The sequence below is a fragment of the Acinonyx jubatus genome, chromosome B4 (assembly GCF_027475565.1).
Source record: "Acinonyx jubatus isolate Ajub_Pintada_27869175 chromosome B4, VMU_Ajub_asm_v1.0, whole genome shotgun sequence".
NCBI classification, from domain to species: domain Eukaryota; kingdom Metazoa; phylum Chordata; class Mammalia; order Carnivora; family Felidae; genus Acinonyx; species Acinonyx jubatus.
The window spans coordinates 36516615-36543738 of NC_069387.1; the positions used below are offsets into that span (position 1 = coordinate 36516615).

General features: G+C 51.8%; 2 protein-coding genes across 5 annotated transcripts in view; one reads left to right on the forward strand and one right to left on the reverse strand.

Annotated features, from left to right (window-relative positions):
• The window catches only part of NINJ2 (ninjurin 2), a 78122-nt gene extending 75993 nt beyond the window's left edge, over positions 1-2129 (forward strand). For all 3 annotated transcript variants that reach the window (XM_027073997.2, XM_027073998.2, XM_015061471.3), the window contains exons 2-4: positions 281-512; positions 1038-1222; positions 1739-2129. In XM_027073997.2, the coding sequence (XP_026929798.1) occupies positions 281-512; positions 1038-1204 (399 nt within the window). In that variant the 3' untranslated portion in view covers positions 1205-1222; positions 1739-2129. The remainder of the gene's footprint in view (positions 1-280; positions 513-1037; positions 1223-1738) is intronic.
• Positions 1-27124, reverse strand: part of B4GALNT3 (beta-1,4-N-acetyl-galactosaminyltransferase 3) — a 138500-nt gene that overhangs the window by 34092 nt on the left and 77284 nt on the right. Inside the window, exons 4-20 of one of the 2 annotated variants that reach the window (XM_027073996.2) lie at positions 21610-21705; positions 21015-21105; positions 20534-20634; positions 19922-19989; positions 18205-18283; positions 18012-18078; positions 15977-16120; positions 15063-15172; positions 14022-14122; positions 13671-13732; positions 12205-13000; positions 9938-10257; positions 9125-9278; positions 8793-8865; positions 8227-8380; positions 7497-7623; positions 3007-5189 (exon numbers count right to left, since the gene is read on the reverse strand). In XM_027073996.2, coding sequence (XP_026929797.1) covers positions 5081-5189; positions 7497-7623; positions 8227-8380; positions 8793-8865; positions 9125-9278; positions 9938-10257; positions 12205-13000; positions 13671-13732; positions 14022-14122; positions 15063-15172; positions 15977-16120; positions 18012-18078; positions 18205-18283; positions 19922-19989; positions 20534-20634; positions 21015-21105; positions 21610-21705 — 2652 coding nt within the window. In that variant the 3' untranslated portion in view covers positions 3007-5080. Of the gene's footprint in view, positions 1-3006; positions 5190-7496; positions 7624-8226; positions 8381-8792; positions 8866-9124; positions 9279-9937; positions 10258-12204; positions 13001-13670; positions 13733-14021; positions 14123-15062; positions 15173-15976; positions 16121-18011; positions 18079-18204; positions 18284-19921; positions 19990-20533; positions 20635-21014; positions 21106-21609; positions 21706-27124 lie in introns of those variants that run through there. The other variant, XM_027073995.2, reaches the window with a different exon arrangement.

Sequence of the window (27124 nt, forward strand, 5' to 3'; positions counted from 1 at the left end):
GCATCTCACAAGGGGCTGAGGCCCTCCCCTCCCCCTGCTGTGTGAGGGAACGTGACCCTGGGGAAACATAAATGACAACATTCCATCATTTCCAAGTTCAAAGGTCCGTAAGGGCTTTCTAGTCCAACTCTTTATTCTTTCAGGCCATAAAACTGAGAAGGGTGCTGCTTGCTCTCGGTTTACCACCAGGTTACAGGAGAGCTTTAAAACCTCTTTCCAGTCTCTCAACTGCTTCCCTTTCGGGAGCCTTCAAGGTAAGCCTGTGCTTTCTCCCTTACAGCCTGGGAACCCCAACCCCAGGGGCAGCCAGCCCATCAACCTGAACCACTATGCCACCAAGAAGAGCGTGGCTGAGAGCATGCTGGACGTGGCCCTCTTCGTGTCCAACGCCACGCGGCTGAAAGCGGTGCTGGAGCAGGGGCCGTCCGCCCACTACTACACCACCCTCGTCACCCTCATCAGCATCTCTCTGCTCCTGCTCGTGGTCATTGGCATCCTGCTTGTGGTCATCGGTGAGGAGCCCAGGCCTGGACTCGGCCTTGGCGCCCCCTAGTGGAAAGAAAAGCCTCACCGGCTTCCGGCGCCACCACCGCATTTGCACGCGCCAGTTTCTCAGCCTTATGCTAACCTGGTGGTAGCCCTCCGCATGACAACCGCCCAAGTAACAACTCCTCCACAGTGAGAGCAGGCTCCCTATCCTACCTCCTGGTATCACACATAGGGGTCACTCCACAATACCTTCACTTCCTTGTAGCAGAGGTCCCTACTGCCTTTTGTGTGAGCACCCATCCCCACTCTTATGACCCAGGATAATTTCCCAAATCCCTATTCCATTAAGTACCGTGTGGATGCCCCATGCACTGGGCAGTGAGGGAGAAGGCAGCTTAATGCAATGACTACCACCTCCCTTGCTTTCTGCCACGCAGGTCTCTGAGGTGCCAGACTTTCTCTGACCTCTAGTGGATGCGGTGAGGGAAGTTTGGGGCTGTGGCCCCACCCTGACCCTCCCTTCCCACTCCCCCCACCCTTGTCCACAGCGCGGCTGAACCTCAATGAAGTAGAAAAGCAATGGCAGCTCAACCAGCTCAACAACGCCGCCACCACCCTGGTCTTCATCACTGTCATCATCAACGTCTTCATTACAGCCTTCGGGGCACAGAAGACAGGCTTCCTGGCCGCCAGGACCTCAAGGAATCCCCTCTGAACACAGCCTGGGACCCAGGTGAGGGAGGATGGAAGGTCACCAAATGACCCTTTTCTCAGCTCTGGGCGTTTGGGGTAAAGTGACGTCTTTGCAAGCAAAAGGGGAAAGAGATCTGAGGCAAGGAGGGGATCTTAGAGAAGAGCTTGCATCTGGGCCCAGAAAGTCCCCACGTGCTGTTAAACAGGTGACTCTTCCTCGGCAATTAAGCTTGAGCTTTTCTATAGCCTGGGATGGGTTTTTCTATAGCCAGTGTGGTTAGTGCTTGGCTCTGCCCCTCTGGCAAGAGGGAAGATGCAGTAGGGATTCCTCCTTGGCGCTGCCCAGCAGTCCTTGCTACTCAAACTGTAGTCCCTGGACCAGCAGCAAAAACACCGAAGCTTGCAGGAAATGTAGACTGTCCGGCCCCACTCCAGATCTACTGAATGGGCATCTACATTTTCAAAAGGCTGCCAGGGGAATTGTGTGTGCATTAAAGTCTGAGGGCCATTGGTCTGGCCTGCCCTCCTCACTGCCTCTTCTCTGCTTCCCCTACAGGTCCTGGGTCTGGAACTGCTTCCACCTTTCCTCCCTGATCTGTTAGGCTGATGGGCACTTTCCACAGCCCCTGGGAGAGCTCCAAAAAGGGCTGTGTAGATGCCCTTGATCCCTACCCACAGCATCTGAAATAAGATGTACTATTTTACTGGTCTAAGTGAATCCCATCTTGGTCTGGAGTCCTGAACTCAGACTGGGGTACTGCCAGTCTTTCTAGTAGCATCTCCAGAATCTAAGACATGTCTATCTAAGGTCAAGCCCGCCCAGCTTCAGGACTCTGGTTCTTACTCCACCTCATTCCTTCCCCTCTGCCCCATCCATTTCCTCTGCTCCAGGCCTCAGTTTTCCCTTTCTGTAAAATGGAATGATTTCTATCTATAAAGTTTTCTGCAAATCCACTATGAGTCAGTCTTTATGCATTGGGCTGGTCTCTGGATGCCCTCTCCAGCAACTGGAAAGAGCTTGAAGGAGCAAACCTAAGTCCGGAGGGAGAAAAATCTTTTAAATCACTCCCTCTTCTCTGGGTTCTGCTGAGTCAACTTTCCTGGCCCCGCCTGCCTTGGGCTAATTACCACCTGCTACATCAGTGGCAGATTAGTCAATTCTGGATTGATCCATGTATGCGCAATCCTTTTTGGGAACTTGTTATAAACCTATCATAGCTTTCAAATTAGCACTTTCTCTTAGGCATGTACTTAAGGCATACAAACTCATTTTGATCTTTGCCTATGCAAAACAGAACTAGAAAGGTAAATTTGCACCCATAAAATGCCAACAGGGCATCCGTAGCTCAAACAGAAATGATTTTTAGATTGTCTGCTACTTTAAAATAAGTCACATCTTGGCTTCTCTCTGCTGCTGACCAAACCATTCTGGCTCTATGTCTAGCCTTCTTCACCCAGGGTGTCCATCAGCGTTTCCCCACTGAAACCACAATCTCCACAAATCTGCTGAGCAGAAAATGCCCAGTCTGCTATCAGACCGTGAACTCTGCAGGCAGGAAGAGTGCCGGCCCCTTCCAGAGTAAACCATGCAGTTCCCCACACAGCAGGCACCCAACTAATGGTAAAGGATGGAGGGTGGTGTGGAGGGTCCTTGGCACATCCATCAGAGGCCTGACTACTAAGGGACAGAGACGTGAACCCCGGGCCTCTTAGCCCACCCCTCTCCCATCTTGATGGGCAAGGGGAAAAACACACGAGCCACTTCATTTTCTAAGAAGATGCTGTATTTAACAATTTCCTTCCCCCCATCCCACTCCCTCCCCCCACCCGACACATTTCCCTACAGAGCAGGGGCCTACCAGGCCCTCCCCCTTAAGGCAGATGGTGTGGAGGTAACAAAGTCAAACACAAGGCACTGGCCAGGGTCAGAGAGGTGTGCGTGCGAGCAGGGCCTAGGAGGCTAGGCTCGCTCCCGTCATCAAAAGAATGGAAGTTGGAGAGCTCTTTGGGTTGGCTCAGGCCTTCCAGTGCCATGCCCAAGGGTGACCCTGGCCCCAGAGAGAAAGCTGGCACCCCAGCCAGCCAACCACAGCTCTCACCGACTCCCTGAAGTCCTTTCCCAAAGGCAGTAAGCCTGAGCGGGCTCTGAGAAAACCCATAGCCCAGGGGGCAGCTATGGCATCCAACAGCCACAGCCTATTAATTGGAAACTCTTTGTTCTTCCTGATTTCTTAGAGAGGGGCAGGGAATTCTCTTCAACCTCCAGAAGGTTCTCAACGGGCCCCAATCTCCTAGATGCCAAGCATGTGCCCTTGGTGAATGCAAGGCCCACCGGGTAGACCCTGCAACTCCAAATGCTGTGACTTGGACTCTATCACAGCACAGCTCTGTGGGGCTCCGCTGACTGGCATCCTGGGCCCTGTTGCACCAGCTAGGAGTGCTTCCTCCCAGCAGCGGCAAGCTCTGCGTTCCCCTCCCTAAGCAGACACTGAAGTTCCACAGCAAGTGTCCGACACACCCACACACCGTTCATCAATTCAGCAGCAGCGGCAGAGGCAGCAGCGGCGGCGGCAAAAAAAAAAACCCAGCCCGAAAGGCCCCAGGGGATTTTTAGTGCAAGAGAAGTGTGTGATCATCAGGTGCCAGAAAGGGTCGCTTCACTTTTCGGTTCCTCTGGGCCCCACTCCCCTCCAACTGGGGAAGAGATCACAGGGCGATGCCCTTACCTCCCCCAACCCGTGGCCTTGCCCCTTACTACCCTGATCCCTGTTCCTCTGTCTTGCCCACACCCCTTCCTCTTCTTCCAAGCAAGGCCAGGGCTGGGGATCCCCCTGCAGGAGGGCAAGGCTGTGGGGGAGCAGAGCTGTGGGGACTCAGGATTTCCACTTCCTTTTCCTCCCATCCTGCTGGATGCCCACCTCCTCTTCGCATCTGAGTCCACGGCTTACATTCCCATCCTCTTTCCTCTCTGCTCATGGTCTCCCCAAGGCTTATGCTTACAGGCGGGTCGGGAAAGGGGCTTCTCTTCCTGCCTTCTCCACCCACCTTGCCCGTCCTGCACGGCCTGTATGGCAGATGCTGAGGAATGAGAGCCCGCTGTCCACCTGTTCTCAGAATCCCAACCCCACTGGGGCACCGCGAGGATGATGCCACTTCTGTGTTCTTGTCAGTCTGAAGTTAGCACCGCCTGGGGGGTAAGGTTAATGCCCTAATCAGTGGCCAGCTGTTCAGTGGCTACCTGGGAGAGATGTGCGTGTCTCTGGAAGGCACGAGCCTGGGGTAGAGCTGAGAACTCCTCTGGTTATAAATCAGCTGCCGGGTCAAGGACCAAGGGACACATCGCTACACAGGAGTGGGTCTGAGGTATGCAAGTGGGGAATGTACCCTAAATGCACGACTCCATCCCTCTCTCACAGTCAGTGCTGGGTCTGGACAGTTAGTTTTGGTTTTCTGTTAGAAAAATAAAAACCCCAATGAAGTATGTCCAAGAGAAGAGTTTCCAGGGCACGGTCACTACTCCCTGGGAGGAGTGTGGGTGGATGCTGGAATGCACCTCACAGATAGGTTGGCATTGCTCCAACAGGTCTTTCCTTCCTTAACTGTGCTGCCTTCCCCGGGAGCCGGTCCATCTCTGTCAACTGAGTGCACGGCCCCTCCTGGTCCCTCTCTCAAGGTCCTCCCTTCAGAGGCCCCGAGGGTAGAGAGACGGGCCTCAGCAGCTGTCTGTGTGAGGCGACAGCTCTCGGGGGAGTGAGGGTGTTAGCTCTGAGGCCTCTTGGGGCCCGGCCATGGCTTCTGCTCCCCTTCCCTCTCCTTCTCAACAGTGAGTAGGGGCATTGGGGAGCGAGCACAAGTCAAGGAGCAGGAAGCAGGCAGTCCAGTGGGCCACCCTTCGGGATCACGGCATCTTCATCTGGCGGCGGTTCCACATGCCTCGCTTGGAATGGAAGTGATGGAAGAAATTCCTGAGGGAGAGACGTTCCACTTCCAGGCCTGCTTGGAGGATCCTGAGTAGGGGAGGGGCAGGGTGAGCAACAGAAGCGCAAGAGGCAGCTGGGGAGAGGCCCAGGCCCCTGAAGATCCCGCCCTCCCACATCTATACATCTATGTCAGACCCTGTCTCTGTCTCTCTCTGTTTACTCCCCACAGGGCATGCACACAGCATGGGCTTTGGAGCTAGACAGCCTGGGTTTGAATTCCAGCTCCTTACTACGGAAAGCCCGTAAAACCCGTCACCTTCCAGAGTCCCAGTTTGCCAATCTCTAGAAAGAGGAGGATGATGAGGCACCTAGGTGGCTCAATCCGTTAGCTTCCAACCTCGGCTCAGGTCATGATCTCATGGTTTGTGAGTTCGAGCCCCACGTTGGGCTCTGAGCTGACAACTCAGAGCCTGGAGCCTGCTTTGGATTCTGTCTCCCTCTCTCTCATTCTTTCTCTCTGCCCCTCCCCTGCTTGCGCTCTTTCTCTCTCTCAAAAATAAATTAATAAACATTAGAGAAAAAAAAAAGAGGAGAATATACACTCAACTCTTGAACAACACAATTTCATATTGTGCAAGTTTTTTTGTGATAAATACAATACATATATACACACATACACACACACACACACACACACACATATATTGGAGGCTGGTGGTAAAGGCTAGAGCTGATGGGAAGAAGGGCTCAGTACAGCTCCTGGCACACACCCTGTGCCCACCACCAGGAGCTCAGCCTACAGGGGACACATTACGTATGTGATGGAGGCAGAGGGAGCAGATTCCCCCATTGCTTTTCTATATGCTTAGCCCATGGGGTCCCTCTCACAGAGAGACTGTCCTTCCAGCAAGGCTGTACTGAAGTCTGCATCTGCCCAGCCCGGCAGGGAGATCAAGGGTGGAGGTAACCGCTAGACTAGTCTTCCATCCACTTTGGGATCTGCTTTGGCCTAGTTTTGTGAGAGCTGGGTTATCTAATATGAGCTCCCTCAAACTACCTCCTTTGCAACTTCTGTATATACAGCATATCTCCCTTTTCTTTTCTCCCTCGAGGGAAAAAAAACATACACAGACCCAGTTTTAAGCCTCGGATACTCCCTAGCTGTGGGATTTAGGACAGGTACTAACTTCTCCTCAAGCTGTTTTCTTGTTTGGAAAATGGAGATAACCACACCCCCTCACAGAAGTTTGGGGACAAACAAACAAGGGACTGATGTAAATCACCTGCCAAATACAGGCCTCCAGTGATGGCTGGCTGTCTCTTAGAAGTGTCCCCACCCTTCCAGGGCTCCTGACTTTGTCTGTGACATCCTCTAGACACTGGTCCCTTCTTTCTTTGCTGTCTCCCCTTTCCCTCCTCTGCCCCCTGCCCCTTCAGCCCAAACCTCAAGGTATCATCCTCTTTCCCTCCCCTTCCCTTGGCAACAAATTTCTTTCTTTCCTTTTTAAACTTTTACTTATTAAATAATCTCTACCCCCAACATGGGGACTGAACTCACAACCCTGAGATCGAGAGCCGCATGCTCTACTAAGCTACTGGGCTAGTAGCCTCTCTTGGCAACAAATTTTTCTTTCTTTCTTTCTTTCTTTCTTTCTTTCTTTCTTTCTTTCTTTTTAAAGCAAATTTCTTGACAGAGGAATCTCATACTGATACAGCCTCCACTCCCTCACCACCAGCACGCTCCACGATCCCCTGCAACTTGGGGTCCCGGCCTGCCTGCTCCTGCTTCAGCACCCTCTTCTCGCCTGCTTGCCAAGGCTGCAGCTTGTCTGGGGTTCTTCTTTCTCCTTCTTTCCACTCTTTCCTCCTCCCTGAAACTCCCTTCTCCCAGGGCTTCCAGGGACCAGGACCTCCTGGATATCTTGCTGCCCTTTAATGATCCACACTGCCTCTTTTGTCAGCCCCCAAGTCTTTCCTGCCCCTTCACCTGTCTCTCTTATCGATTCCCACAGCCTCAGCCTTCCCAGCCAGGCAATGGCAGAGGGGAAGAGAGCTCCAATTCGGGAGAATGCAGCCATATTCTCCCACAGCACCTTGCTGTGCTTTACCCTGACAGCATACCATGTGCTTTAATTTCCATGCCAACCCTGTGACACAGGCAGAGGTGGTATCATCCCCCTTCTAATACATACAGAACTGAGTCTCGGCCAGGCAGGTAATGTGACCCCCAGTAAGTGGTGGGGCTTCCTTTGAGTACAGTGCTCTTTACCTGCATATCAGGAGTCTGCAGCCCAGGGAGCCGGGACACCATCCATCTAGCCCTGTTCCCTCCCCAGAGCACCTGATGGGATGAGATCCCAGCACGTCCCTCAGATGCCCTCCTTTCCCAGTCACCTGTCCAGCAGCTCCCAGTCTTCCCCACCCCAGCGATCTCGGAACTCCTTGGTGTTCATGCCCCCGATTCTGTCCAGGTCTGACTTGTAGATGCCGAGCAGTCCAAACCCATTCACCTCCCAGTAGCCTGTGGACAGACGAGAATCCCCCGGTGAGATGAGCCAGGGGCCAGGAGGAAGCAATGAAGGCTTCTGGGCTGCATTCCCAGAGCCTTCTCTGAAAGACAGAGGATGGGGTGCCTGAGGCTGAAAGCTGTCTCGTTTGAACAAGTCCCTTGCCTGTTCTGGGGGGAAGCCCCCTGACGCTAACGTTCAGGGGCCAATGGAAGCAGCGGTCCTAAAAGGGAAGGACCATGGGCTCTACAACAGGATCTGACAGCAGCAGTCACTGGAGGCACAGCCCAGTGCACCTTCCTTATTTGTTTCCCTCTCCAGAGGCAGGGAGCCTGTCTTTCCATTTTTTTTCCATCTGCACAGGGCATAGAGTCTGGCACACAGTAAACGTCTGGTGAAGGGAGAAAGGAAGATGGGGAGGAAATGTTCATCGTTGCCGCTGCTGTGGCCATGAGCACAGCCCTCAGGCACCTCTCTGGTGGACCATCCAATGGGCAGAAGCAGCAGACAGGGGGTGGGGATGCTGTCATGGCAGACGTGGTTGTTTCCAGCTCTGGGATGAAGAACCAAGGCCAGAGAGGACTTTCCTACCCTCCCCAACCCAGGGCAGAGCTCACCCTCAGGCCACTGGGGGGTGGCCCCGCAGTGCAGCCTCATCACCATGGGGGCAAAGGCCATCTTGCCCTCTACACAGTGCTTCCGGATGGTATCGATGATTCCAGCTGGGAAGTGGATGTGGAGGTCACATAGGAAGATGATGCTGTGTGGGTCCTGGGGACAAATTGGGGAGGGTCAGTAGACCCTGCGGACCAGGGCTCAGAGGTCAGGCCACTCCCTAGAATGATCCTTAGGTCCTTCCCATTTGAATAATGGACAAACTTCCATAATACAAACTGTTGGGCAGATTTCCATAGTACTGGGCACCAGAGTGCAATTCTCAGAGTCAGAGAATGAGTTCTGATGCCTTCCCTACACAATGTATGAACTGCAAGGACTCAGGACAAATGCTCCAGTGTCATTTGTTCAGTCCCACCCTGGCACTGGCCCTGCCCCATAGCAGAGTGGAACGTCCGTGTCCTCATTCCCTCCCGCTGTGAGGAGCTGACCACCGCACATATCCCAAATGTCTCCTCCTCTTAACCAATCTGTAACCACGTCTCCAGAGCCCCTCCCAGGTTATTACCTTCACCAGGTCTATGCCAGCCTGAAGCCCAGCTGAACGCTCAAAGTTTCCACTTAGCTTCATGTACTGGTAGCTGCAGGGAGAAGAGAGGAGGGAAGGGCAGAGTATCAGGGCTCAGCAGCAATGGTCCCTGGAGGAAGCCAGCAGGCATGGAGGAGGGATGATGCGTGCTCCTGGGATGGGATTATGGGCAGGTGAGTCCTCTGGAGAAAGCCAGAGACTGGGACTCAGGAAAGCCAGGTGGGACTTTGGGCTCTGCCTAGGACCCAGCAGTCCTGAGACTTCAGAAAGCAGGTGGCTAAGGCCGTGTGCTGGCCAGGGAACCTCCTCACCTCCGCAGCTTGGACCTCTTTAGGGCCATCTCGACGTCCATGTCCTCACTGCTATAGTCCGTGATGATGATATTGAAGTGTGGGTCACCGGTGACCTGGAACAGCTTTTCCATGTCTCCAATGAATTGCTGTACCCAGCGCGCCTGGTTCTTTACTGCCATGGTGGGCAACAGAGAGAAAGAAGTGATAATGCAAAGAAAGGCATCCCCACTGCCAACTCCTACATGAGTCAGGACCCTATCAGACCTCCGCTTAGGGGTAATACAACTATGGAAACCACCAGCAATGCTGCAGGGAGGCGGAAGGCGGAGGGAGAGCTCACCGGTGAAAGGGGGCTCTATACCCTGCTGCCTACAGAGCCTCCAGGCAGGGCCCCATGGGAAAGCCTTGGACGGGGCTTGTCCTCAGCTCTCCTAGTCACCCGATCATGCTGTCTCACTGTTATCTGCCCATCCTATTATCACCCTAGCCCACAGTTGCACATGTCTGTTACGTGCTCCCCTTTTCCACTATAAAAACCAGGTAACCCCCTCTATGTCTTATTCCCCAGAGTAGTTGCACCCCCAGTACAACAATCTGGCCATGACTGCACCCAACCCCGAAACCTGTTATAATAGGAGAGCAACTGGCCCGAGAGTCAGCATCTTTTCCAACGCCAACACTCAGTCATGTGATCTTGGGTCCTCAACTGTAAGGTGGCCTCTCCCACAGGTTCTTATGAGATCAAATCAGTGAGCAGAGACCTGGGTGGCTCACGGTTACTTTTAGGATCCCCACTCTGCTGATAATGGCCGGGCTCAGCTTGAGGCTCACCAGGCACAACGAAGTGGACCACGGCTCGGTGATTCCAGGAGAAGCCCTGGGGCCAACACAGCTTGGGCTCTGGGGCCCGGACATTCAAGACATGTCTCCGGCGGTTGTGTGAGCCCCAAACCAGGCCCTGCAGGTTCCGGGCCTCGACCTCTTCCCCACCAGCTGGATCGATGCCCTGCCAGCCTCGTGTAGACACATACTCGGAGAGCCGCACTGGGCGCTGGCCTTGTTCCAGCAGCTCAAGCTCCAGGAGGTAGCGACCTCCACGTAGCTGGTCCTGGCGCTTCTCCACGTTCACAATTCGCTGCAGCTGGTACTTCCTGTGGCAGAAAGGGCGGGCAGCTTGAGTAATTCCTTCCCCTACTGTGGGGGTAACATGGTGTGGTAGAAGCCTGTAAGGAGGTCAGGAGACCCTGGTTTTTGTCCTGGCGATGCCTTTGGCTGAGATGCTTATACCAGGGGGTGCCAGTAGAGCATGCAACTTGATCTCAGGGTCATGAGTTCAAGGCCCAGGCTTGGTGTAGAACTTAAGAAATAAGAAAAGAAAGAAAGAGAGGGACAGAGAGAAAGAAAGAACAAACTTACACCAGATGCTTAATCTCTAGTGTTCACTGCCTCCATCTTTAAAAATGTACCTAATTGACCTTGGATGATCTCTAAAGTCTATTATACCTCTAAGATCCTAAGTATGTAAGGTGAATGTGTGTCCTTCAGAAACTGACCCTCATTAATAAAATACTCTGCTCAGAGTACATAAGACACATGGATTATCAGATAAATGTTGATTGGTTGGCTCAATATCATTAGTCACTAGGGAAATGCAAATCCAAACCATAAAGCGATACCATTTCACACACTTTAGGATTGTTAATGAATTAATTTCTTAATTAAAATGTTTAGTTTTGAAAGAGAGTGAGAGAGACAGAGAGTGAGCAGGGGAGGGGCAGAGAGAGACGGAGACGCAGAATCCAAATCAGGCTACAGGCTCTGAGCTGTCAGCATAGAGCCTGAGGCGGGGTTCAAACTCACAAACTGTGAGATTATGACCTGGGCCAAAGTTGGATACTTAACCGACTGAGCCACACAGTCGCCCCTATTTATTTATTTTGAGAGAGAGAGAGCACACAAGCAGGGGAGGGACAGAGAGAGAAGGAGAGAGAGAGAGAGAGAGAGAGAGAGAGAGAGAGAGAATGGCAAAGCCTAATGCGTGGCTCAATCCCACAAACCGTGAGACCAACACATGAGCCAAGATCAAGAGTCGGTGACTCAACCGACTGAGCTACCCAGGCGCCCCCCACCTCAATGGCTATTTTAAAGAAAGGAAGATAACAAGCGTTGACAAAGATGTAGAGAAATTGAAACCACTGATGGGAATGCAAAATGGTGCAGCTGATTTGGAAAAGAGATTGGCAGTTTCTCAAAATGTTAAACAGAGTTACTGTAAAAGAGAGCAGTTCTACTCCTAGGTATATCCCCAAGAGAACTGAAAACATGCTGACACAAAAATTTGCCCACCAATGTATTCATAATAGTCCCACAGTGGAAGCAACCCAAATGTCAATCAACTGACAAATGGACACACAATCCATGGCATAGTCATGCAGCAGAATATTATGCAGCTGTACAAAAGAATGAAGTACTCGATACATTCTACAATATGAATAAGCTAAGTGCAAGAAACCAGAAACAAAAGGCCACATATTACACAGTTCCATTTACATGAAATGACTATTATAGGTAAATCTGTAGCAGAAGAGAGTCGAGTAGTGGTTGCCAGGGACTGAGAGGAGGGAGAAACGGAAGTCATGCTAACAGGTACAGAGTGTCTTTTACAAGAGATGAAAATGATAGGAATCATAGTGGTGATGGTTGCATAGCATTATGAACATACCTAAAAACCACCAAATTGTACACTCTAAAACTACACTGTAAAACGGTACATTAAATAGTACGTGAATTCTATCTCAGTTAAAAGAATGCTGATTGGTTAAATGAACGAATGAACAAACAAAGAAGTAAGGCCATGCTTGCTGCCCTAGCCCTTGTAGCCCATACCTGGGGTCTTGTCTCTTTTAGCCTCAGTTTTGCCTGATGGTGGGACAAAGACCTGACGGGTACACCTCATTCTCAGGGACGGGGGGTCCCAGGTGCTTGATCTTCCACGGAGCCTGCCGCAGGGGACCATACTACAGCCCCCAGGTCCCTGCCCCCAGGCCAGCTGGCTGCGCGAGCCCCAGCCCCGGTCCCAGAAGAGCCCTTTACCTTACCCCCGGCTCCTCTGGTTGAGCTTCTTCAGGAAGACGCGTGTGACCTCGAGAGCCTCCTGCTCTGGAAGCAGCAAGTTGCCAGATGTGTTACAGTTCAGATCGATCCAGTCAGTCCGCAGGGCTTGGAAGTCCAGGTTCCGAGCACTGAAGGTCTGGTCCCAGCTTACCACGGGGTCAAACATGGGCATGTATTCGAACACCTCACTCACATCCTCTTCCTCTTCCTCTTCCTCCCCCTCTTCTTCTCCCTCCGCCTGTCCTTCCTGGCCTGCAGCTACCACCACCTCTCCCTCCCCGGGCCAATCCCTCCTGGGGGCTGGAAGCTCCATCCTGTCCCCCCTTCTCTGCTCTGCAATGTATGTCTCAACTTGATTCAGCCACTGGGATTGCCCTAGCGTCTTCCTGGGGCTGTCACCAGTGGGCCTGGGCCCCTTGACTTGAGGCAGGTTCCCTGCCAGATGCCCCGGAGGCCACTTCTCAGAGGGAGGGGGATCTTGGCTGGGCCCAGGGCTGGGTCTTCTCCCCTGCTTCTCTGGGGGCTGGACTGGGACATCACTGGTCCTCACAGGGAAGGGAGCTGTGGAGTTCCTCTTGGAAAAGGGTGTCAGTGGACCCTCCCAGGGCTGAGCCAGGAGTTTCCGCAGGCTTCGGAGGCGGTAGTCAGTGACATCCTGCCCAGGGGTAAAGGTGGGCACTGGTTTTCCCTCTGGCATCCTGGCATTCTGGTCATTGGAGTCAAGGGTCTCCTCCACTGCTTCTCCATATTGGGATTCTTCTAGAAGGCCTTCCTTGAAACCTGTCGTTAATAACAACCGTTCCTCACATTGGAGTTGCTAACCTTTCCCAAACGAGATATACAAGATAGCTATTGATCATCTGTATAACACACCAAGGAGTTTCAGATGGGGACGGCATCTGGGCTCTGCTATTCACTCACTTATTTATTGTGTGATCTGGGGTGAGTTACTAACCTCAACTAACTCATTTCTTCCTTCGTGTAAAGGGAATAATAGCCCATCTTCCATAGGGCTGTTATGAAGATGGAGTGACATAAAATACACAAAGTGCCTAGCAGGTGCCTGACACTTGTAGGACCCAACAAATGGCCCTGGATGTGCCCTAATCCCTCAGGAAGGAGGGCCACAGAGAGATAGTGCTTTTCTATAGCAGACTTCTCCAGTGAGGTGCCAGGGACAGCGATGCCCTCAAGCAGTCCAAGGAATCTCCTCCAGGGCTCTAAATCTCCTCCAGCTGACTGCAGCATGCTGTTAAAAACAGTGTCATTTTCTACCGGTATGGAGAAGGTAGGAGTACCACTCTCTACTCCTTTGGGTTGGAGGAGGGGCTGTGTGGTTTGGATTTTAAGCTCCTCAGGGGCAGGGCTGGCATGGTCTGAACTTCCCCTAGAAACAGACCATGGTCACCCCTCCCGACCTGACCTGGAAGCCTCAGCTGTCACTCTGTACCTGGCTGCTCCGGCTTCTGCTTCTCAGGCTGGTCCATCTTGATGTACTCCTGAAAGCTGAACCTGTAGGAGGAAGGCAGAGGTAGACTGGCCCCCGGTGCCCTGCAGGCTCATGAGTGAGGCTCTGCCTGAAGCCCCCACAGCAATATGGAGTCATGCCGGGGACTAGGGTGCAGGAAGGAGGCTGGGCAAGAGAGTGTGTGTGTGTGTGTGAGTGTGTGGCGCGCCCAGGAAGGGCCAAGTCTCCTTGGCCTGGAAGAACATTTGTGTCCCCTCTGGTCCATGAAGCTCTACTGGCTTTTGCAGAACCCATCCATAAGGTCATTTCCTTACTCCATTCAGTGTCACTCACCTGTCCTGGTAGTATGAGTTTTCCTGGTAGAAGCATTTATTGTGGGTCTCCATGTGGCTCAAGCGGGTGTAGTCATTGGGGTAAACGAAGGACAGATGAACCTGGAGGCAGAGAAAGAAGCAGCAGGAATAAGAGCCCAGGATCCTGGTAAGAAATCAGCTAACCAGGGTTAAGCCTGCCCCTGGCCAGGACCACCTAGGGCTCCTAGGGACTGGCGAGGGGAAGACGGGCTGCTCTGAGCTCTGAATTTGTTATGCAGACCGGGATTCCATTCCACTCTTTAGGCCTCCTCTCCTGGGCTCTCTGGACCAAGCATAAGCCCCAATTCAAGCTTCCTGGTGCACACATACCTCATCTCCTATCTCAGCTCCTTCTCCCCAGCTATAGCCAGGACCATCCTCTCCTCCTTCTGCCATCTTATCCTCTCCTACAACCTCTAACCTTTACCTGCAACATCCCCTTTTTGTCATTCATTCCATTGCTTTCAGCCCTCTTAAATAGCTTAAGGCAATGTCACCCACAAACATCTCAGTTCAACCCCACTCATTCTCTGACCTTGGGGAGGACTTCTAATCATCTCTAGATCTGGATAAGTAGTGTGCATTCTGCCTCTACAGTTTCTACTAGGGCTACAGGCTCTCTAGAGCTAACCTCCCATCCACAGTTCACTTTCCCCCAGTGCCTTGTCTATGAGTTTATTAACTACTGCTGGTTCATAACCCAGTAGGTCAGACCCGGGCAGGACTGTATGGCCCAAGGAGCAGAGAATATAGGAGGCATCGGGCCACCCCACCTCATGTCATCATCACTGTTGCCGAGTTGGTGTGGGGGCTTCCCAAGGCAGAGCCTTACAGGGTGGTCCTGTGGGTGAGAGAGGCAACCGGGAACACAAGCACTCCCAGCCCAGGGACCTGTGAGGACATCCCGTCTGCTGCTATGTGGCATAGGGAGGAGGAAGAGTCAGCCCCGGCACCCCTCCATCTCAGCCACAGGCAGCAAGCCCTCTGGATCCTGCCCCCACTGGCCAGCCCCAAGACTTACAAAGCGGAGTCCCTGGTAGCGCTGCAGGGGGAGCCCATCCACCAGGTAGCTGGGTTTGTAGGGACAATCAGGCAGGACATGGCGGAGATGAGCCTTGGGAATCAGAGGCACTGAGGACAGTAAGGGAAGAGGGGTGAGGGTGGGGACGGGAGCCTGGAATGGGCTGGCTTAGAGCCAGGAAGGCACTCGGCTGAGGAGGGCCGAAGGCCTCTGCTCTGAGAAAACACCTTTTTGTATTTGCTCGTGGCAGCAGTGGGCAGAGACCACGTCCATCAGCTGAGGTTGCCAAACCAAGGCTGGCACCACTTTCTGGGGTGGGTGCATTCAAGGAACACCTTGGAGGCCAAGGATTCAGACACAGTCCCTGGTTCAAGGTACAGCACAGTACTGGGACTGCTATACTGGGCTAACCTCACTAAAGGTTTAGAAACATCCAAGAGGCCACAAAGTCTCACCCTAGTGTAGTGCCAATAACTGAATTTCCTCCCAGTTGTTATGGGACTTGGTCATCTTTAAAAATGTAAATTCTCCCAAGAGTTGACAACTCCAGCACCTCAGTGGGAACAGATTTCTCTCACTGGATTCAAAGAGCTGTGATCCCCTAAGAAACTATGACGTATGGAATTGTGGAGGCATGCACAGGGGATTTCTGGGCTCTGGTTCTATTTCCTGTCCTGGGAGGTGGTTACACAATGTCGGTTCTATAATGATTTGTATAATTATAAAATTGTACATATATATTTTTTGTGCTTCTCTGTACCCATGTTATATTTTACACTACATAAGGGGAAAAAATGACTCTTTGACTTTTGGGACACTGCGCTAGAAGTGACAAGTCTCCCAAGTTGCCTCCCACTAAACCTGGCAGAGTACCGTCCCCAGACTGGATAACAAGAATGCGGCCGAGGCCTTACCTCGATAGAGGGTGTCCCGAGGGTCTGGTCGCAGCATGTCTGCAAGGGGCTGCTCATCTCTAGGAAGAGAGTCTGGGGACCCTACATGGCTGGCTGCTGTCTGAGGGATGTGGCCCACGTCATCCATCCTTAGGACTGTCTCGTCTGGGCCCAGGGAGAAAAGAACAGAAAGCAGCTGTGAGTCCTGGGGCAAACCAAAGCCAGGCCCCTGCCCCTCTGAGGGGCTGAGTGCAGGCTTCTGTATCCCCCAGGGATAGTATGGGGTGTGCGCGATCCCTCTCCCTTGTTAGCCCTGCTCCCTCACAAGTTGTGGGTTCAGCTACTGATCTCCCTTAGAGCCACCCCACCAGCCCCATGGCTAGCACATACCACAGTGTATATGGGAAAAAGACAGCTTTCTGCTGGAAATTTGTCACTATAAGTATGCCTCATTTATTTAACAAATCATCTATAGCATTTACTAAATAACAAAACAGGCACTGTTCTAAGCATCTTATAAATATCAAACCATTCAATCTTTATAAGCACCATAAGACTTATGTACTTCTTAATTATTCCTATTTTATAGACAAAGAACTTTGGGAAAGAGAATCTAAAGCATTTGCCAGAGATCACACAACTGATTAAGTGGCAAAGCTGAATTTGAACTTAGGCTATGTCGTCCCTGCCGCAGACAGGTCAGCCATGCCCCCCACGGGCAGGGCGCCCCCCCACCCCCGCCCCCGGCATTCTGCACAACTCGCTCATCATCTCCTGGTATTTTCTCTCTTTTGTTTTAATTTTGAGAGAAAGAGACAGACAGAGAATACACACAGGAGGGGCAGAAAATGAGGGAGAGAGAGACAATCCCAAGGAGGTTCCATGCTGTCAGCACAGAGCCCGACTAGGGGCTTGAACTCACAAAACCATGAGATCACGACCTGAGCCGAAACCAAGAGTCAGACGCTTAAACGACTGAGCCACCCAGGCGGTCCATCCTCCTGGTATTCTCATCTCCAAGTGGGCCAGGCTTACTCCTTCCCTTTTCTCACTGCCCTGGGGACGGGTTGCTTGTCCTTGCTCCCTGCCTCCTGGACTCATTTGTCTACAGCCCCAGGTAGAGCTCTCCTTCTGTACCCAAGGCTGGGTGCCTCTGGCTCATCTCACTAGTTTCTCCCCTAAACTTTGGTATGGGCCTCTTTCTTCTCATTTCACATTGCATCTATGGATTCTAGCTCTCCCTTCTTCCTCTTGCACCAATTCAGCAGCTCACAACCTGCCCCTCTGCCTTGACCTTGACCTTGTGGCCTCCTGCTTTACTCACCAGCAACCTCCTCCCACCTGCCTTGCCCATTCCATACTGCCTCCCCTCCCCCGCCCATCACCGTCTGGGAACCCAGGCCTCCCCGGCCTGTCCCCATCCTGCCCTCCTTCTCTCTCACACACTTCCCACTGCCTTCCCAGTCTCCTCCCAGCACTTGGCTTGTCCTTCTCCCCTTAGGGTTCTGGCCCTGCCTGCTCTTCCTACACCCAGGCCCAGTGATTTCTCAGTGGGGCCTGCAGATAGGAGTCTTGCTGAGGAAATCATGAACAATTCACAGTACAACTGAAGAGTTCATTTACTGTGAATTTAAAGCAGGTGAGAAAGTTTCTTTAGCTCTGGTCATGGCTTTGCAAAGAACCATGGTTCCCTCATCTGTGAAATAGGAAACTGTCTCAGAGGTTTCTCATCTGGAGTGAGCCTCATGGTCTCTGGATGCCCTTGAAATCATACACAAAATATTGTGCATGGATGGGTAAGGGCATTTTTCTGGGGTGAGGTCGTAGAGAGCTTCCAGCAGGTTCTCAGATTCCCTGACCCCTGAGAGTTAAGGACCTCTGACCTTAGGGTCCCTTTAAGCTCTGTTCCTTGTTCTGAGCCCCCTTCACACCCACATTCCAAGCATCTTGAGCTTTAGTCTGCACCCCTCCCCTGACCGAAGCCCCCTGTGGACTGAGCCCCACGTGTTGGTGCCAGCTCGCCTCTGTGTCCAGGCGAGGAGCAGAGCCTACTCACTTGTGAAGAGGGACAGGGAAGGGGAGTCAATAATGCTGAACTTGGCTCCAGGGTCATTCCGTCGCCACTGGAAGAGGAGAGAGGGCAGATGCAGAGGGCTGGAGGTAGCTGGATTTCGGAAAGGGTTCAAGGGACAAGGGGCGAGGAGTGGCTCAGAGCTGAGCTAGGAGGGCAGGAGCGGCGGAGCCCTCACCGCAACTTCCACATGATCGGTGCCCTCGTCATTCTGCTTGTGCAGCACCTCGAAGTAGTACCTCTGGGAGGCTGCCAGGCTGGCAGGAGAGAGCAGAGAAACAAAAGGCTATCTTCTCGGGCCGTGTTGTCACCCCTCTGACCCACTCTTCTGCTGTACCAACACCAGCTCCCACCTTGCTCCCGCCCCCGCCCCCCCCCCCCCCCCATATCTTCTCCTTGTCTTCTCTTTGTTCACAGAATCCCAGGAGCTTTGCTTTTAATGCTGGCCTGGAGTCCCCACCCTACTGCTTACCCACAGTGTGACCTTACTTTTCTCTTCTTTAAGATGGCGGTAAACACAGTACATACTTCACAGGATAATCATGAGAATCAAAGGACATAGACATCTCCCTCAACTTATGATAGGGTTACATCCTAATAAACCCATTGTAAGTTGAAAATATTGGAAGTCAAAAATGAATTTAATACACCTAACCTACCGAACAATATAGCCCACCTTGAACGCACTCAGAACACTTGCATTAGCCTACAGTTGGGCAAGATCATCTGACACAAAGCCTATTTATAATGAAGTGCTGAATATCCCATGTAAGTTACTGAATGGAAGTAAAAAACAGCATGGCTGTAAGGGTTCAGGTTATGCGTGTATTTGTTGTTGACCCTGCGAACACATGGCTGACTGGGAGCTGAGGCTCACAGCCACTGCCCAGCATCACAAGACACTGCTGTGCCCTGTATCACTAGCCCGAATAAAGACCCAAATTCAAAATCTGTAGTACCGTGTCCACTGAACACATATCACTTCTGCAACATCGTAAAGTTGAACAAACGTAGGTCTGGCCATCTGTAATAATAGAGTTGATACTGTGTGCTAGACATGTTCTAAGTGCTTCATGTATACTAACTCGCTTAATTCTTGTTTACAGATGAGAACACTGAGGCACAGAAATGTTGGGTAATTGCCAAAAGTCACTGAGGTGGTAAGTGGTGGAGCTGGGATTTGGACCCAGGCAGCCTTGCTTTGGGGTCCATGATGCTAGCTGCTTTACTCAGTTACATGTAAAGTGCTCACCACAGAGACTGGCACATAGCAAGCGCTCTTGGCAAGCTAGACTGTCTTACTGTTATCAGCCTCGCTATTATCACCGTCAAGCCCATTCGTGTTCTCGCCTGTGTGGGCAGGCCACCAGGTGGCACTGTGAAGTTGGGCTAAGTCCCCCTGCCGGCATGTTAAAGCAATTCCAGCCACTACAGCTGGGAAAGGCCTTGTTTCCCTCCAGTCTATCAAGGGATCACTGTGACGAGGAACTTTCTGCAGCACAGGCAGAGCAGCTGGTGTCCAGGCTGTACCGCTGCGGACATTCCCAGGGATGGAGCAAAAAGGAAGGTCAAGGACTGGGAGAAGAGAGACCTATTTTGTTTTCTAGTCCTGAGTGTCACTAGATAGCTGTGTGACTTTCATTAAGTGACACCCCTCTCAGAGCTTCAGTTTCCCCATCTGTAAAATGAGGAAGGATGGACCAAACGGCTTCTCAGTCAAAGACTTCATCTATCAGAATGCAGGAGTGCCTGGGCACACTGAACTCTGGAATAAGGAAGGCTGGATAGTGGGAGGGGGTGACTGGGCTCCTTGACTCTGATTTGGCCTCAGCGCTTGAGGTAGGCTGGGTTTTTTTTCTCCTGCTCACAGGAACGTCATGAGACTCCCTACTCACCTCACTGGCTTGGAAATTTGACTCCGAAATTTCCCAAACTCTCCAGGGGCAGTCCACTCTTTTCCAGTCTAGAGGTGTGGGGAGAGTGGAAAGAGAAGGAAGGAAGAAGACAAAAAATATGAAGAAAGGGAGGCAGTGAGTGAAGAGACAAGGAAGGAATGGGGAGAAAGTAGACAGGAGAGGAAAGAAGGGGGGCGAGGGGAGAGAAAACAGGAGAGGTAAGGGAAGTGACAGATGACACGGGCAAAAGCACCTCCACCCTTCCTAGAGGGTCCAGAGCAATCAGGCCCCAGGTGTGCCTCCTTGTCACCATGCTAAGGATGCTGGAACCCAGCAGGGGGTAGCCTAGTCCCTGCCGAGAGATGAATCTTCCTGAGGACTTTCTGTGGCCCCAGACTAACTCCTTACTCCTCTCCAGTTTACACCTCAGTTTATCCCTTTGTAAAATGGGGCAGTGGTGAGAGGGAAGAGGCTTCCTTCCCACACCTTCTTCCCTGGCTGTCACACCAGAAAGACTAATGGTAATGAGGGTTTCCTGATGCAGGCAGGTGTCTCTTCCATGACCTGGCTCCTGGGCCCAATGGGAGAGCTCTGGGGCTGGGCTGACCCTACCTTGCCCACACTGGCCAGCAGCTGAAGGCCTGACACCTGGTCATCACGGCTGAGCCAGAACTCTGCGTTGTCATCTGCAGCAATGGCAAACTGGATCTTCCCTGGGCAGTGGGGGAGAGAGTTCCAGATGAGAGCAAGAAGGGCATTGGCATAAAGGCCTGAAAGCCTATTTTATGTCTTAGCGATTACATTCTCTTCAGGGGACTTGAAGTGGGGGTTCCTCATCCTAGGAGACCCCATGAGGATGGAGAAGACTCACAGGGAGAGACAAGCTATTCTAGACTCTACAAATTAGGGAGACAAGTGGCAACTGGATGATACCTCATGGGGACTAAATTCCCCCCCTCTCCCCAGTGATAGACTAACAGGGTCCAGGCAGCCTAGTGTGGACTTACTTCTCAGCTACAGACTTATGTTCTCTGGGTACCATAAAGAACCTGGGGCAGGGAGCAGGAGGAGGGGACTTTGGGGCTGGCCTCACCATCGGTGAAGGGGTGCAGGTAGCCAAAGATGCGAAGGCCATAGTTGGTCCATTTGGGGGACACAGCCAGCTTCCTCAGGGTTGTGCGAATCTATACCAAGAAAGGGGGGGGGGGACTGTTACTTAGATGAGAGAAGAGGAAACTGAAGAAATCGGGCCACTCAGGGTTGGTGGGAAGACCAGAAGGGAAGGAGACAGGAGGTACTGGAGTGTGACTTGGTGAGTAGAGTATAGGCAAGATTTCCACTCCTACTTGCTTCTTTGAGCATGTGACCTTGTACAGTGCACAACCAGCCCAACTGTATGCGGTAGCTCTGGCTAAACCACATCACAGCCATAACGAGAGCCTAAAGCTGAAAAGATGCAGAAGAGGGCAGAGAGAAATCAAAGGAATCCGTGGGATGAGAGCAAGGGTAATAACTGGACAGGAGAAAAGAGGACCCAAGATATAAAGGAAAGAAAGTGAACCAGAAAAGAAGCCAGGAAAGATGGAGACAGAAGGTAGGGGGAGATGAGAGACAGAAGCAGGGCAGAGGGAGGGGAGAGGAGAAGGGTGTGGAGGGAGGGAAAAGAGGCACATCCAGCAAACACTCACATGGGGGTACAGTGGGAAGTGAAGGTTCCTCCTGAGCTGCTGAATAGAACTGCCACACCAGTCTTCAAACACATGCAGGTTGGCGCGGCCCTGGAACTGTATGGGGCAGAGAAGCAAGTGGGTGAGTGTGAGCACCCCCAAACCCGTCCGGCTCTGCAGTTTGAGGAGGCACTAGCCACCACAGCCCCAGCCTGTTTTCCTCTCACTACTGAAGGTCACGGTCCATTTCAGTTCCATCCCATCCTCGACCCTGCAGCTTCTTTCTCGAACCTCCATCCCCATTGCCTAGCCCTGAGGCCTGGGTCTGTTTTTCTGGCCATGCTTGTGGCCACACACACACACACACACAGTCTCAGCTCTTTCCATGCAGGAAGGGGGCTGGTTTGCATTCCCCAGGCAAGGGGGAGTAATAGCCATGACAGAAAGGCATAGATGACAGAAAGAACTGGAAGGAGGCGCCAAGCTGGGGTTTCAGCTAAAGACTTGCTCTCCTCCCCTCCCCTTTCCCTTCTGCCTAATAGTAAGCTCCACAGCTGTCTGCCGGTGAAACCTTATCTACCCAGTAGTCTTCACGCTTCTGGCTCCCCTTGTGGGGAAGCAGCTGGGAAAACGCTGCAGGAGGTCTTTGGGGGCCCCATCCGGCAGGACGCCTCTGCCTCCAACTGCTCCCTCAGGAGCTGGAAGCCTCTCGCCCTGCCCAGCCTCTCCTGGCATAACTACCCGGGTGCCCGGACCTGGGCAGCCCTGGAAAGGTAGGAGCAGAGGATGTATGCTCTCTCCTCCTTGGCAGTGGCATCGGTGGAGGGGTAGAGATTGGGCCTGGAGGCCAGCAGCAGAGGGCCCCCTTCAGAAGAGAGGGCCTTAGAGCCAGTGCTCTGAGTGGGTGGAAGAAGGGCTGGGAGTTTGAGTGGGGAGGGGAAGCATGGGGATCATGTCCCAATTTATCCTGACAAAGAGTTTCAGATTACCTCATCTCAGCAATTTTCTCCTCCCCCTCCCCCAGAACTTAATCTCCAGGTTGTGGGAGGTGGGGCCTCAATTACTCTACACAAACAGGCCCTGCCCTTCCCTCCCCACTGTGGCCCATCAGATATCAAAATCTGAGCTGCCCTTAGGAAAACAGAGGAGGAAGGGACACCCAGACTGGAAGCCAGATAAAAGGAAGTGGCACATGGTCTTCGGCAAGCGATCTGGAGGGAGGGATGGTGGGGGGGGGAACTCCTGCATGCCAATGCCAAAGATCTGAGGTGCGGGCTCTGAGGAAACGCTACTCCACAGCCAGACCCAGAAGGGACCCAAGAGAGCTCCCTGTCCGGTCAGCAGCCTGGCCCTTCCCTGGGCACACTGGCCTGGTCAAAGCTAGGAGTGCAGGGCCTTGGGAAGCAGCCATCACTCCGGGGAATAGGAGTGGGGGGCTGGGATGGGTGGGAGAGAGAATGTGGGCTGGGTAGGTGGGGGGCGGGTTAAGGCTTCTTGGAAGGAAAGAATGAGGACATTGTGCTACTTCTGGGGAAATTCCTTAAGTCCAGTTTACAAGACTCAGTTGTCTCCTACCAATGACCTCTCGGCCCCTCCCCGGGAGACTTTCAGGGCAGCGTGCTCAGACCCACAGCAAACTGCAGAGGGAGGGCATGCCACCAGAGTAATCTGTTGTGCTCAGCCAGGGGCCAGAGGCCACAGGAGGATTGGGCAGGGGAAGGAGGGAAGGAGGGGAAAAGGAAGGATTTGGGCTGGCCACCGCCACCCTCCCCCAGGGCCTTGGCTTGCAGTACAGCAAAGTAGCCTGGGATGCTGCAGGCAATGGAAGGTGGGGCAGGTGGGGGTGTAGGAAGAGGACTGGACCTCTCCCTGAGGTCTAGGCCCTCACTCGGCATGAAGGCAGCCCTCAAGCCCTGCTTCACCCACTCTCAGGCTGTAGGTGGGGGCCTCTGAGGGACCAGTGGGCACCATCTTTCTCCCCGGGCCCAGCCTGGCAACCCCACCAGGATTTGTGTCTCTCTGAGTTTTGGAGACTTTGTATCTGGCAGGGATGAGGGACTCCAGCTCATCAGCACTGCCCTTTGCCCACTCTCTCCACTCTCCAGCAGGGGCTTAGGCCCAGGGAAGGACACTGGTTACCCTCGATCACCACAGTGTGTCCACAGCTAATGACGGATTCAGAACTTCCAGTTACAAGCAGTTGAAGAAAATATTTGTTGGAACCTTCTTGTTTTAGAGGTGAGAATATTGAGGCCACACGAGGTAAACTGACTCCCCCCAAACACACAGCAATTAGCCCTGTGGAAGCAGGGAGGGCGTCTGGGGGTATGGATGCAGGAGGGTAAGGCCAGCCTGCTGGGCCCTCCCACAGACACGTCTGCTGTCTTCTGTTCCCACAACACTGCCTCTGCCAGGCCTCACTGGGCTTGCCAGGCCTGCAGCAGAGCCTCCTAATGGGATGGAAGCTTCTCTCCCTCTGATTCTGCACACTGCCTGCATGACTGTCTTTCTAGAGCACAGATCTGATCATGTCACTCCAGTGCTTCAAACCTCAGAAGGTTCCCAAAAGGCTCCAGAACAGAACCTCACCCTGGCATGCGAGATCTTTCCCACTGACCTATCTTCCCAGCCTCACCTCATGCCACTCCCTGTCACACACCTACTTCCACCCACACCCAAATCCCCGTCTCTGCCATGCCCCTTCACCTCTCCATGTCTTTACAAATACTATTTCCTGGTTGGAAGGCCTTTTCCTATCTCCCCCACCTGGCAAACTCTGGCTCATCCTTCTCTGACTTTTTGAGGCAGAGTTAATAGCTTCCCTCCTGAGTGTTCCCAGAACATCTTAACTATTTGAATGAACAACTGGTTGGAGAAGCTAAGCCCAGAACCATATGCTCCCTCATTTATTCTGTAAGCAGTGAATGGCTGCTTTGCAGCAGTTAGAGATGAAAAGAGATGTGGTCCTCCAAGGAGAGAGATGTGTTAACAAATGGTGTCACCTGTGTCAGGGGCTATTACAGAGGTGTCAGAGGCACATGGCACGAAGGCAGGAGTGGTCACCTCTACCGCCAGGCGAGGCAGGAGCTGATCATGGATGTACACTCGAAATGGAGAAATAAAATGTGATACAGACACAATGCAATAATATTCAGCAATAAAAAGAAATGAAGTACTGATACATGCTACAGCACAGATGAGCTTGAAAATGTCACGCCAAGTAAAAGAAGCCAGACATAAATGGTCACATCACATGATTCCATGTATATGAAATGTCCAGAACAGGCAAACGTAGAGAGAGACAGAAAGTAAATTCTTGTTCACCTAGTTCTGGATGGGGTGAGGGTGGTGAGGGGTGATGGTTAATGGGTATGGAGTTTCTTTCTGTGGTAATGAAAATGCTCTAAATTGATAGTGATGGACGATGCATAGTGATGCGCTCTATGAATATACTAAAATCTATTGAATTACACACTTCAAATGGGTGAATTACATGGTATTTAATTTGTATGTCAATAAAACTTACAAAAACAAAAAAAGTAAGCCTGAGAAGAGGATTCTGGGTCTCTGCCCTCTCCTCAAGAGACACCACCTCACCAAAGCCAGCATGGCATGACCCCAGGAAAAACACTGACTTCCTTTGATCTTATTTTGTATTCACCAAATTTCTTTCTTGTAACTATTTTGGTTTACCAGATGGAGCATCTTAAGTATCAGACAGTGTTTTGATCAATGGAACTATCTACTGATGTAAATGAATAAATTGGCATTGAGGTTTGTTCATTAGCGGGGTTTGTTAACTAGTCTTAGGATTCAGGTTGACATGAATAAGTTTTTGAGGGCAGTTACCCCGTGAAGCCCAGCCCCACACCGGCCACTCTGACGTTCTCTCTGACACACACCAAATAGAATGTCTAAGGCTGCTTTGCTTTCAAAAGTGACTTCTGGCCTCAGAGACCCTGTGCTGCTGGCTAAAGACTGGGGTGGGGAGACAAAGAGACCACCGTCAGCCTTGTTACACTCTGTCCTTGCTCACCTTCCGAGCAGGGCTGTGTCCTAGCGATGCCACGTTGAGTAAGTGAGTGAGTTAACCCCTCTCTGAGTCATTACTTGCAAAAGGCGGATAATAGTACAACCTGACAGCTCATGACAGCTATGACATATATTATCATTAACCTGAGCATTTCCTGCTGAAACCGTATGTCAAAAGGCAGGTGACAGGAAAGGAGATGGTAACAAAGAAGTCCCTGTGGTGAACTGGAAAAGAGCTGGAACCACCGTGCAGCTGTGTGACTAACTGCAGATGTTAGTTGTTGAACCTTTTCTTTTTTTGAGAGAAAGCAAGAGCAAGTGTGAGCTGGGGGTAGGGGCAGAGGGAGAGTGAGAGGGAATATTAAGCATGCTCCAAGCTCAGCATGGAACCTGATGTGGGGCTCGATCCCACAACTGTGAGATCATGCCCTGAGCAGAAATCAAGAGTTGGATGGCTTAACCAACTGATTTACCCAGGTGCCCCAGTTACTTAACCCTTTTTTTTTTTTTTGAGGATTCTTTTTAAAGTTTATTTATTTTGACAGAGAGAGAGAACACACAAGCACACATGTGAGTGTGAGCGGGGGAGGGGCAGAGAGAGAGGGAGAGAGAGAATCCCCAGCAGGCTCCACACTGCCAGCACAGAGCCCAAAGTGGGGCTCGAACCCATGAACCGTAAGATCATGGCCTAAGTGCAAATCAAGAGTTGGATGCTTAACTAACTGAGCTACCCAGGCGTCCTAGTTGTTTAACCTTTTAACAAAGGCCTTGTTTTCCTCGTTGGTAAAATAAGATGATTGGATCAGTGATTCCCTGAAAATTCATGAAAACTGTAATGAGGATTTTGCAAGGTAATTTTTTGTTTTGGTAAAGCTACTTTTAATATTAAAAAAAAAAAAAAAAGTCCATGGACCTCTGGCATTTACCACCAAAAGGCCATACACTTAGTAAAAGATCCACTGTTTCTTTAAAAAGTTAATCCTAGGGGCACCTGGGTGGCTTAGTCAGTTGGGCGTCTAGCTTTTGATTTTGGCTCAGGTCATGGTCCCAGGGTCATGGGATCAAGCCCCACATCAGGCTCTGCACTGAGTGTGGAGCCTGCTTGAGATTCACTGTCTCTCTCTGTCCCAAAAATAAAAATAAACGTTGAAAAAATAAAATAAGAATAGGGGCGCCTGGGTGGCACAGTCGGTTGAGCGTCCGACTTCAGCCAGGTCACGATCTCGTGGTCCGTGAGTTCGAGCCCCGCGTCAGGCTCTGGGCTGATGGCTCCGAGCCTGGAGCCTGTTTCCGATTCTGTGTCTCCCTCTCTCTCTGCCCCTCCCCCGTTCATGTTCATGCTTTGTCTCTCTCTGTCCCAAAAATAAATAAAAACCATTGAAAAAAAAATTTAAAAAAAATAAAATAAAATAAAATAAGAATAAATAAATTTTAAAAATTAAATAAAAAGTTAATCCTATTTTAATCACTATTTACTATTTGTTCACTGTTTTAATTTCACATA